This window comes from Eschrichtius robustus, chromosome X (assembly GCF_028021215.1).
Source record: "Eschrichtius robustus isolate mEscRob2 chromosome X, mEscRob2.pri, whole genome shotgun sequence".
In the NCBI taxonomy this organism is placed as follows: domain Eukaryota; kingdom Metazoa; phylum Chordata; class Mammalia; order Artiodactyla; family Eschrichtiidae; genus Eschrichtius; species Eschrichtius robustus.
Window position 1 is genome coordinate 113,534,369 of NC_090845.1, and position 12,709 is coordinate 113,547,077.

Consider the following 12,709-nt stretch of genomic DNA (forward strand, 5'->3'; position numbering starts at 1 on the left):
AAATTAGAAAATTATCCCTGAATTACTTATAAAAATCTGTGGATTTTCTATCTTTTTAAAAGTCAGGTTTTGATATGAAATATGCAATCTGTTAATTTACAAAGTAATAATGCAATGTTAACATCAAACTTGAATATAAATTTAATTTGCCCCAAGTATTTTAAATACTTAAATGGTTCTTAAGTGTTCTCACTTAGGCTTTCTTTAAAATCTTTTGTCATTGAAAATGTAGCCATATTATAATTTCTGCTGCATACTTTTAATGGGACACATGGCTAATGCTAAAACAAAGGCAAACTTGGATTAAACAACACATTTGCACACTAACATGAAACACAGTAACACAAGATTGTTCAAATTCCAACATATGACCTCAGATACATGAAAAGGTACTAAATATAACTAATCGTCAGGGAAATGCAAATCAAAGCTACAATGAGATATCACCTCACACCTGTTAGAATGGCCATCATCAAAAAGTCTACAAATAATAAATGCTGGAGAGGATGTGGAGAAAAGGGAACCCTCCTACACTGTTGGTGGGAATGTAAATTGGTTAAGGCAATGTAGAAAACAGTATGGAGGTTCCTCAAAAAATTAAAAATAGAGCTACCATATGATCCAGCAATTCCAAATTCCACTCCTGGGAATTTATTTGAAGGAAATGAAGACACTAACTTGAAAAGATACCTACCTGCACCCCCATGTTCGTTACAGCACTATTTACAACAGTCAAGACATGGAAACAACCTAAGTGTCCATCGGTGGATGAATGGATAAAGAAAATGTGGTGTAAATGTATACAATGGAATATTACTCAGCCATTAAAGAGAAGGAAATCCTGCCATTTGCGACAGCGTGGATGGACCTTGAGGCTATTATGCTAAATGAAATAAGTCAGACTGAGAAAGAAAAATACCATATGATCTCACTGATATGTGGAATCTAAAAAAAAAGAAAACCTAACTCATAGACCCAGAGAACAGATTGGTTGGTTGCCAGAGGTGGGGGGGTGGGAAGTCAGTTATAAAATAAATAAGTCCTGGGGCTATAATATAAATGTATGGAGATATAGCCTCAGAAACAAAAAATAGTCTGAAAAGTAAATTCGACCAATTTGCAGGAAATACAGTAAATAAGTGAACATGGTAAAATACCCCGTGGGGATGGAATCAGCAAAATCTACACTGTGAGCAACTCAAAAGGCAAACAATCCAGTTTCTTCACCAAATAAATTACAAGGGAAATAATACATAAATAGAGGGAGAACCTACAGATTAAAAAAGATACACATGACGTATCAACCAGTGACAATGTATAGACCTTATATGCATTCTGATTTTTAAAAAAAGTTTTAAAAAAGCTTAGCTACTTCTGAGATAATTGGAAATTTGAATTATAACTGGATTTTTGATGTTAAAGAATTATTGGGGTTTTTCAGGTGGGACAATGCCATCATGATTATGTTTTTAAAGAGTTCTTATATTTTAGAAATACATAGTGAAATATTTATAGCTGAAATGATATGGCTGAGATTTGCTCCCAAATAAACCAGGAAGGGGGAAGATGAACTGGGGGTGTGAATGGGGCAGGACTGGTTGATGGTTGTTGGAAACGGGTGATAAGTACATGGGGGTTCATTACACTATTCTGTCTACTTTTGCTTATGTTTGAAATTATCCATAATAATTTGTGAAAAAAGGTAAATTCAACACAAAATTGCAATATTCTGAAACAGCTTATTATACTTTAACAAATAATGCTTTAATATTTTACAAAATGTTCACAAAAGTTTCAGTTGACACAATGTATCAGTAGATAATTTCTAATCCCATGCAAAAAAGTCACAAAAATGCAGTCCTGATACAAGTGATTAAACACAAAATTTTCTGGGCTTTTAAGTAGAGTAAATACCAATATTATAAGCATGAGATACAAGGTCACTCAGTTTTAAACTCTGGTTCTTACTCTTCTCACCAAAATTTAAACTAAAAAAAAAAAACCTAAATTATCCCCGGATATAAATCTACAAATTCTTAGAACATGAATCATTTGAAACATGCAGTTTGAAACATGCATTTGAAACAACTCACTACAATAATCATGCTGAAATAAACTGATGTTAAAGCAATCCATCATGAAAACAAAATGCCATTTTAACTAACCTTCTTTTCCCCTCTTTCCAGAAGAGTTGTAATGTCTTCATCTGTCAGCTCACTTTCTTTAGAAGCAAAAACATGGGTGGCTCCATGACGTATCATTTGTAACATTTCCTCTTTTGCCATCTTGTTAGACTGCTGGTCAATAAGTCTTCCTGATAATAAAAATAAAAGTTGTATATATTCAATGATATTCCAGAGAAAGCATAGCATATTAGTTCTAGTCAGAAACTAGTACATTTAAACATAAGTAAAACTTTATAACGGAAAATTAGTGAGCTTTAAAGTAATTTTTTAAATGAACAACCCTGCAAGTTTTTCTTCTACCATACCTTCTATTTCAATATGAATTTCCTTCTATAAAATTCAGTTAAAACATAGAAGGACAGAAACATTTTTTCATGTTCAAACTTCATTTCTCAGATCAAATTGTTCTGTATGAAAAGGCACCCTCTAATACATGTTTTAAAATTTTTAAACCAAACATTTTATCTGCTAAATAATACCAAGTACTTGAAAAGACATGCCACTGACATTCAACTATAAGCTAGTGATGTTCAAGTACCTACTCCATATACTGAATGCCAGGTTTCAAAATAGGCAGATTTAAATTAGCATTGTTTTTTTAATTTGACTTTTTTCTTTTACTAAGTTTGCAGATTTTGGTCAACTTTCATTAAAAGTAATCTCCGGGCTTCCCTGGTGGTGCAGTGGTTGAGAGTCCGCCTGCCAATGCAGGGGACACGGGTTCGAGCCCTGGTCTGGGAAGATCCCACATGCCGCGGAGCAACTGGGCCCGTGAGCCACAACTACTGAGCCTGCGCGTCTGGAACCTGTGCTCCGCAACAAGAGAGGCCGCGATAGTGAGAGGCCCGCGGACCGCGATGAAGAGTGGCCCCCGCTCGCCGCAACTGGAGAAAGCCCTTGCACAGAAACGAAGACCCAACACAGCCAAAAATAAATAAATAAATGAATGAATGAATGAATGAATGAATGAAATCTCCTCTGAAGAAAATTGCCGGTGTTTTTCAAAAAAAAAAACACCTAATCCAGTTTACACGTATAAATACCTTGTTGTATGACAATTGAGTCAAGTCTCAGTTTTATCTCAGCTCTTTCAACAATCCTTTCTTCAACGGTGTTGTCGGTGATGAGACGAAATACACGTACTGGCTTCTTCTGACCGATACGGTGTGCCCGATCCTAGTAGAAAAAATCCTAATATAAGACATTGGGTATTCTGGATAAAATGTATGGTATAGCCAGCTTATGCTATAAAATTCTGAAAATAAAAATTAGTTCCTGCCACCTTTGAAACGAGGGTAAAGAATATTAAGAATATCTAGAGACCCCTGGGAACACAGAAATCTGCAAATATTCTGCCGTACCATTAATGGAAATTTCCAGAAGGACAACAGACAAAATCCCTTTAAGATGAGGACTAAAGAGAGCTGAAAGCTTCTGGATTAAGTTACTAAGTAACTTTAAGCCATTAAATACAAACATCTTCCACACTAGCAAGGAGTTTTTTAAGTGAGGGGCAAAGTAGTTAATAAGGGTTGCTTTGGTGGCAAAAGTCAGCTTTCTCTCATCAGCAAGCAGTTCTTTCTGTTTACTGAGGCAATTCAGGGATCTGTAGTAAAGGGTCATAAAAATTAATGGGCTATTAATACCCTTACTGTATGGTCTTGAACTGGTCCTATGGTTTACAGTTGGTAAAGGTGTGACAGGTGGCAAGTTCTGATAACATATAAACAGCTAGGGGGAGTGTTTTTGTTTTTTGTTGTTTTTTTTTTTTAAACATCTTTTTTGGAGTATAATTGCTTTACAATGGTGTGTTAGTTTCTACTTTATAACAAAGCGAATCAGTTATACATATACATATGTCCCCATATCTCTTCCCTCTTGCGTCTCCCTCCCTCCCACCCTCCCTATCCCACCCCTCTAGGTGGTCACAAAGCACTGAGCTGATCCCCCTGTGCTATGCGGTTGCTTCCCACTAGCTAGCTATTTAACGTCTGGTAGTGTATGTATGTCCATGCCACTCTCTTACTTTGTCCCAGCTTACCCTTCCCCTTCCCCATATCCTCAAGTCCATTCTCTAGTAGGTCTGCATCTTTATTCCCGCCTTGCCCCTAGGTTCTTCATGACCTTTTTTTTTTTTTTTTTTTAGCAGCCACTATGGAGAACAGTATGGAGGTTCCTTAAAAAACTAAAAAGAGAACTACCATACGACTCAGCAATCCCACTACTGGACATATACCCTGAGAAAACCATAATTCAAAAAGAGTCATGTACCACAATGTTCATTGCAGGGGGAGTGTTTTTAAAACACAAGAAGCGGCCAGGGCAAATAGGTGAAGGGAGGAGGCTGGTCGAGAAAAAAAAATCAAAGAAACAGGGTTCAAAACAGCCCTTGTACTAAATATAAAAACACTAGAGCCAGTAACAGTTTCAACACAGCACACTGAGAGAGAAAGCAACACCCCACACATATTTACATTTCAAACTCAAATCAGTAAATCGTGAAAGATCAGCTATCCTCTAACACTTTTAAGGAAATAAAGTGTTACCAGTAAGTTTTCCAGTTCAGTAACACTGTAACTTACTGGGGCTTACTCCTACTTAGTCACATCAAACATGCAGTTAGGTACCTAAAGCAGTAACAATTATGCCAAAGCATGTGGATTTTAAAATGTCCCAATGGTCAATATTTTCAATTCTCTATTATAAAAGAAAAGGGATGACTTCTAAGCTCTGCCTCATTGGCATATGACTTTAATCGTTTTCAAAGACAGTCAGTTGTCCCATAAATTCCGGGGATTTTGAATGCATAGCTATGTTGTATCTTTTTACTTCTGAAATTATATATATCTCAAAACTTGAGTCACAGTGACTCAAGTTGTAGCTCTAGTTCAATAAATGATACCATGATGAAAGGTAAAAAAAGCTCCCTGAATCTTTTTTAAACATAGAGTAGTTTCTGATGGTGTCCTTAGGTAGCAAATGTTTTCCTGGAATATATTCCTTTGTTACCTTTTTACCTTCTTGCCCCAATTGTTTTATAACAGAAATTAAAATCCTATCTCTCCCAATTTCAGTGCTAAGGATTTTAATATATTTAGTTGTTAAGGAAAATAATACTGAAAGACTAATTTTTAAACCCTTTTCATTAAAACATATGTATGTGCCCTCTTCAATATTTAGGAGTGGGAAAAAAATGACATTTCTGTTTCATGATAAAAGCCAAAATCAACACACAAATGCTATAGTTGGGCTTGGGGTGTATTTGTTTTTGTTTTGTTTGTTTTTGCAATTAGCACAGCAACTTTGTTTTCCAGAAAAATCTATTTTAACATCTACAAAACCCCCCAAAGATTGTTGTTACCCTTTTATCATAAATTACCTTTGTGCTGTATAAATAACAATAGTTTTCTGAGCTAAGGTAAATTTCTGATATCATTAAAGATTACTAACCATAGCTTGTAGATCAACCTGTGGATTCCAGTCTGAGTCATATAGTATAACCACATCAGCACTTGCCAAGTTAATTCCAAGACCTCCAGCCCTGGTACTCAGCATAAAGATGAATTTGCTACTATTAGGAACATTAAAGGCCTCTATTGCTTCCTTTATTTAATTGACAGGAGATGGAAGAAAAAGAGAGAAAAATCAAATTATATTATCAGAGTCCTTAAGAAAGAAATAAACATTTTAACATGCATGCTCAAAACCCCACTTTGTAATATTCTTCCACCTTCAAAAATATTTAAGCATCTATCTATAAACTGTACTATGTGTACAGTAAAAAGTGTATTACATAACGTTCCTAATCTTTAGAAGCTTACATCAATAAAAAGAACAATCACATAGACAAACTTAACTAAGCAAGTAATCAATCATTTAAATTATTTTAAAATAATAATAGTGAAAATGTTTTAATTGAGTGGGAGCTAAAATATATCTAGGGGGTAAAATGTCATATATCTCAACTTCATTCCCATTAATTTATGAAGAATTAATAAAGAAGGTATAGAAGACCAACCAAGAGAGATAAAAGTTTAGAAATGGGAATGAGAGCAACAGATAGAGGGGAAGGTAAGTAGATTTATTTCCATATGGTGAAAAGGAGCAAACAGGGAAGTAATGAGGAAAATCAGGAAAGTAATCCAGGGATATTCAGTGAAGAGTCTTCAAAATTAATAGGATGTTAATATCCTTACTATGTAAAGATCTCATACAAATTAATTAGAAAGAAACACTAAGACCCCAATAGAAAAATGAGAAAAAAAAAGGACAGTACACAAAAGAACAAGTACGAATGGCTAATAAACACAAGAATAATGTTCAATCTCACTAGTAATCAAATAAACGCAAATTAAAACAACATAATACCATTTTTTAAAGATTAAAAAAATGATATACTCAATGTTGACGAGGGGGCGGTGAGACGGGCACTCTCATACATTGCTGCTGGGAGTGTAAATTGGTACAACCTTTCTGGAAAGCAATTTGGCAATATGCATCAAGAGTCTTAAAAGTGTTCATACCCTTTGACCCAGTAATTCCACTTCTAGGAATTTATCCTAAGGAAATAATCAGAGATGGGCACAAAGATTTATGTATAAGGACTTTTACTTAAGCATTATTTATAATAGTGAAAAATTGGAAACAAACTGAATGATCAACAATAGGGGGATAAATTATTTATTGTATGTCCACAGGATGAAATATTACACTAAAATTATTTTTACAATGATATTTTTTACTGATATAGGAAAGTACAACATAATGTTGAGTAAAAAGTATCAGGATACTGAACTTCATATGTAGTGTATAGAGTATAATATTAATTATTTATATATTATATATGCATAAAAAGATTGGCCAGAAATACTTTTCTTCTCAAGATTTCCTTGGCAATCATATATTACTTTCATAATAACAAAATACAGGAAGTTCTATTTTTAAGGAATGGAATGGCATGGTCAAAAGTTGCAGACAGAGAAGGTGACTCTGCCGCAGTCCATACAGCATGTAGAGGGGGCAGTACAGAAAGCAGCATGGTGTAGTGAGAGGCAATTTGGTGTAGAGGAAATAGCAAAAACCTGGGCATGAATCATAACTCTACCATTTATTACACATGTGGTTCTCAGCAAGCATTTAACCTCTCTGAGACACAGTTTCAAGTGGAGAAAATTATGCCAATACTTTACTGGGCTGCTGGGAGAATTCAGCTGGAACTCTAAGTTGCCTAGCTCATAGCCGTTGCTTGACAAATGTTAGTTCCTTTCGCTATAAAAGTGAGGAGGCCAATACGTAAAGGTTACAGAAGCTAGCTGAATTTAGCTGTAGCAATGGAGAAAGGGCAAATCCGGCTGCTATTGAGAAAGAATTGCTTATTAACAGCTCGCAAACAAATCGAGTAAGGAATTAAAGGTAGTCTTCCCCTTCTTACTAGGAAAATAGATGAAATGCTTATCTGAACAGCAACATAATGGGAAGGCAGGACATTTCCAAAACAAAATTAACAGCTCTCACTTTGCTATATCTTTTTTTTTTTAAAGATTTGTTTTTGATGTGGACCGTTTTTAAAGTCTTCATTGAATTTGTTACAATATTGCTTCTATTTTATGTTTTGGATTTTTGGCTGCAAGGCATGTGGGATCTTAGCTCCCTAGCCAGGGATCGAACCCGCAGCCCCTGCATTGGAAGGCAAAGTCTCAACCACTGGACCACCAGGGAAGTCCCTCACTTTGCTATATCTAAAGTCAAAGCATGTGACTCAAAGTCTCTGAAGGGAGAACATTATCTAACATTTTAAGAAACCAGATAATTGGAGCATAATTAGGTAAAGTCCACATTATTCATGAGCAGAGAGATTATAGACAGAAATGCAAATTGGCTATTTGAGATCAGAAAGCACCTACTCTTCTGCCTTAGTTATCATCTTCATTCCGGGAAGAAGGGCCATCTTGAATGGTACTGTGCTTAATGTGGATTTGGAGAAATCCATTCCCAGGAATAAATCAGCAAAAGCCCAATAAAGCTTCAAGTTATCATTTCAGAGAGGGTAAAAGACTAAAGAGCAGGGAACAGTATAAGCTTTGAAACGTCCTCATTTTTAAATATTACCACAACTGTTCTCCCACAGTGGGTAGCAGGAAAACTCTTAATGTGAAAAGGGCCTGTGCTCCTGCTGTGGACACTATCGTACACTATGCCAGGTTTCACTAAGGAGGCACACAAGGGACAGAGTGCCCACTGCAGCTATGGAAGGAGAGGGACACAGGCTGAGAGTCTTTGTGGCCTGAGAAGGGGTCCTAGAGCTGAGAGGTGAAAAGGCCTGTGTGCACTTTCATGACCTGTGGGCTATACTGCACTACATAGTACAAAAACTCTGTTCATACATATTATATGCAGTGATCCTCACAACACTGTCAGGAAAACAGAAGCCTAAGCATTAATATCACCCTTATAATAAAGAGTCAAAGATACTGAGGCTCAGAGGATTAAATAGCTTGCACGCATAGTGGTGGAGTTGGTGTTAAGTTCAGGTCTTCTGAAACCAAGTTCAATGCATTTTCCACTATACCATGAAATCACGATCTCTGCCCAGAGCATGAGTATAGACTTAAAACAGAGGCCAAAGACAGAGCCCTGAAGGATCACAGAAAAGAGAAGATAAATTAGCAAAGCCCTCTCCCTCAAAAAAAAAGTGCTTTAAAGGGCTTAAAATACATTAGACCCCTGACATTCATGAGAAATCATCTAAAATTCTTTAAGAATTTCCAAAGTAGAGAAAAATACTGGGTGCTAGGCAGGCTTCCTCATTAGCTAAGTGACTCATTCCTGCACACCAACCTTTTAGTACTCCAAAATCCAAGTGCATGATAAGCTCCTACACCTATGTTGTCCATTTCAGTTGTACAAAATTTCTATAAGACTGAGATCATTCCCTTTACAAATTACTGTCTCATGAGTCTACGGTTGTTCATAAATTGAAACAATCTCAACTGTTAAACTCCATGAATGGCGAGGGTCTAATGTAGGAGGCAAATCAAGAAAAGAAAATGACATAGAATCAGGGGTCAAAGAGTAAACTGAGAAACAAGTAGTCAAAAGGCCAGAGACAGCAGTGATTAGAGGAGGTAAGGATGTAATAGATAACTTAGGATGTCTTTGAAAACCTTGGAAAGAATGATTTGTAAAGAGCCAGTGTAATGGAAGTCCAGCTAAAGATCTCAAAGAGAGAGAGATGGTAGTGAGAAATTCAATGCACCTAGCTAAAGAAAAGGCCAAAGTTCAAAACTACCTAATGATTAAAAACATGGCTTAATTGAACTCTGATTTTTCAAGTCTTGTTTTATTTTCTCTTCCTCACCTCTCTTTCTTCATGTGGGGTTTGCCCATCCAGTCGACAATACTCGTAACCACGCCACATACAGTAATCCTCCAAAATATCCAGCAAGCGAGTCATCTGGCTAAAAATGAGAACCCTTGAACCTAAAACATTTCACCAAAAAAAACCAAGTTATTCATCTTGTGTAAAACTAACTTGAAAGTTACAAAAATAAAAGTAAACATCATATGCAATATAAATATATAGCACATGAACACTCCACTAACCACACACACACACACACACACACACACAAACACAAACACACACCTTCAACGATACTATACAGAAGTATGCATTTGTTGAGTTACACATTTTTAAGGTCTTCAAAATCCTCCACGCATATTGAGATGATTTAAAATCTGCCCTTACTAGAAATAGAGACACAGATGTAGAGAACAAACATACGGACACCAAGAGGGGGGAAGTGGTGGGTTGAATTGGGAGATTGGGATTGACATATATACACTAATATGTATAAAACAGATAACTAATAAGAACCTTCTGTATAAAAAAATAAATAAAATAAAATTTAAATGATAAAAAAATAAAAAATAAATTTTAAAAATAATAAATAAATAAAATAAAATCTGCCTTTACTCCATCCTGAGGATGTTTCTAGTCTCTCATCCTCAGTAGATACACCCCCATACTGCTTCCAAGCTTCTCTTCCTAACATACAAGTCTGATCACATCACTCTCCACAGCCAAATTTTCTATGACCACCCCCATCACCTTCAAAATAGTCCAAACTCCTTAAATCATAGTGTAAAAGGCCTTTTGTAATGGCCCCGTGCATCTTCCCAGACTCATCCACTGCCACTCTACCCAGATACCACAAGCTCCACATTCCCTTCTTTCACATCTCTGCTTCACTGAAGATGCGGAACACCCTTCCCTTCCTTTTCCTCATGGTTTACTCCTACACATTCTCCCGTGCTCACCTCAAATGTCATCTTTGTGAAGACTTCCCCAACTCCCAATCTCTCAGCATATCACAGCACTATCACAATGACCTGCAACTATTCCCCCTCGCTGTACTGTGAGCATCTACAAGGCAAGGACTGTTGTCTTGTGCATCTTTGCATACCCAGCCCATAGGACAATTCCTAACAAACAGTAAATACTCAACAATGTGTGCTGAACAAGTGAATGAATGAATGACAAATGATTATGCAAAATGTTATTCATATACAATATTAAGTTACTTCACATTAATTTGAAGATTTGTAACTCACCCTGTTCTTTGAGTTTGGCCAACAGTTTATCAAGAACTACCATTTTACCACTGTTGCTAACAATGTGCTCATCTGTGGTATACGGTGGACCAGGTTCAGCACCATCAAACAGGTAAGGATGATTACAGCACTTTCGAAGCTGCATCAGAATGTTTAAGAGCCGCATCTTGTCCATTTTGCCAGCAGAGTTTAGAACATCAATATCTTTCATCAGGATTTTTGTATACCTAAAATTTTAAACTATAATTAATCATCGACTATTATAAAGGCTTAATGCCATCAAGAAATGTCCCTTTGGAAAAAAAATTAATGTCCCTTTGGTGATCTGCTTAGATTCCTATTTAAAGAAAAACAAAAAGATTTGATTTGAGACTAAATTTGATCAGCAAAACCAAAAAATAGTGAAGATCTGAATATTTTAACTTGTATGTTGCCTGTAAACCTGTTTCCTCCTGCTTTATCCATTGCTAAAAATTGCCATCAGCTGATAACAATTCAGACAACTACATCTGAATATTTGCTGAAAGTTGGTATCTGGCTTTTACTTGTTTGAGCTAAAAACAATTGCAATTTCTTATACCTGTCTTCATAGGTCATTTTTTTCTGATCCTATAAACATTTTTATTGTCTTTTCTAGACCTTCACCCAGGAGAAAACAGACCTACGTATCCACCTGGACAGTAATAATATTTAATTATAACGACAGCCAACTTGTACTGAGTGCAAGTGCCAGGTATATGAATCATCTTGTTAAATCTTCACAACTCCAAGATAAGTACTAGGGTCACTGCCATTTTACAGATGGAAATCCAGGCAGCTAAAAGAAGTGAAACAATTTATTCAGAGCCACAGAAAGGGACAAAGCGAGGGTTTGATCTTAACATCTGAGTCCAGAGAAATATACTCTTTACAAGTACTCTATACTGGCTTCAGTAATAGAGAAGTCACTGTATATTATAAATTATCTAATTTTATTTATATAAGCAACATTTTGCTTCTCTTAGTAGCATTATTACATTATTAACATGTTTAATTTTATCTAATTTATGATTCCTTGTGACTCCTCTTGTCAATTTCCTGCTCTGCTTGTATTTATCAATACAAGCTTGCTTTTTTCATTGATGGAAAAAGCAAGAATAACTAACAAATGTGCCAGTGACATCATCCCCTTTAACCCTAATATCCTTATAAGTAAGTATTATTATCCCCATTTTACAGAAGGGAAACTGAGATTACATAACTTGTCCAAGCTAAATAGCTATTAAGAGGCAAAGCACTGACTCAAACACAGGTCTATAGACTCGAAGACCCATGCCCTTTCCTAAAGGTTAAATAAAATACTCATCAATTTTCTATTAAAATATCTGAACTACTTAACTTGGCATTTAAACATAAAAATGTAATTTTTGAACTAAAGGCACAACTGAACCACTACAAAGCTAATTTTTAATAAATAAATTCTAATGGAAATAAAATAGCTCACCATTCTCGCTGCATTTTACTCAATCCCAAGTAAATCTTGATTTCCTTTTTAGGAGGCAGGCTCTTCTCTACATCAGTTTTTATACGTCGTAACAAAAATGGTTTTAAAACCTAAAAAGTGAGAGTTTTTATAAAAGTTTATAAAACATTCAATATTATAAACCATTTATTTCATTGACAACACCCTAATGTGAAATTTACTTCCCACTGTATAATCTGAAAAACACTACCAACGCCAGTTGCCAACTTTCTTGGTAAAAAAGAACCAAGTAATGGCCCATTAGAGACTCAGAATAGGGGACCTAAATTAGACATTCATGATTTGATGGCAGAAAAGACATTAAAAATTAAGACAATAAGATTATTGACTATTGAAAAAGTACAAAATATCCTTTTTTTTAAAAATCTGCTGTCATACAATATTTTTA

The 12,709-nt window shown here is 35.6% G+C and overlaps 1 protein-coding gene across 5 annotated transcripts in view; it reads right to left on the minus strand.

Moving 5' to 3' along the window:
* Positions 1–12,709, minus strand: part of SMARCA1 (SNF2 related chromatin remodeling ATPase 1) — a 68,547-nt gene that overhangs the window by 35,809 nt on the left and 20,029 nt on the right. For 3 of the 5 annotated variants that reach the window (XM_068533400.1, XM_068533402.1, XM_068533403.1), the window contains exons 10-16: positions 12,283–12,392; positions 10,800–11,026; positions 9,544–9,665; positions 6,710–6,745; positions 5,637–5,789; positions 3,230–3,362; positions 2,166–2,314 (exon numbers count right to left, since the gene is read on the minus strand). In XM_068533400.1, coding sequence (XP_068389501.1) covers positions 2,166–2,314; positions 3,230–3,362; positions 5,637–5,789; positions 6,710–6,745; positions 9,544–9,665; positions 10,800–11,026; positions 12,283–12,392 — 930 coding nt within the window. The remainder of the gene's footprint in view (positions 1–2,165; positions 2,315–3,229; positions 3,363–5,636; positions 5,790–6,709; positions 6,746–9,543; positions 9,666–10,799; positions 11,027–12,282; positions 12,393–12,709) is intronic. The other 2 variants (XM_068533404.1, XM_068533401.1) reach the window with 1 other exon arrangement.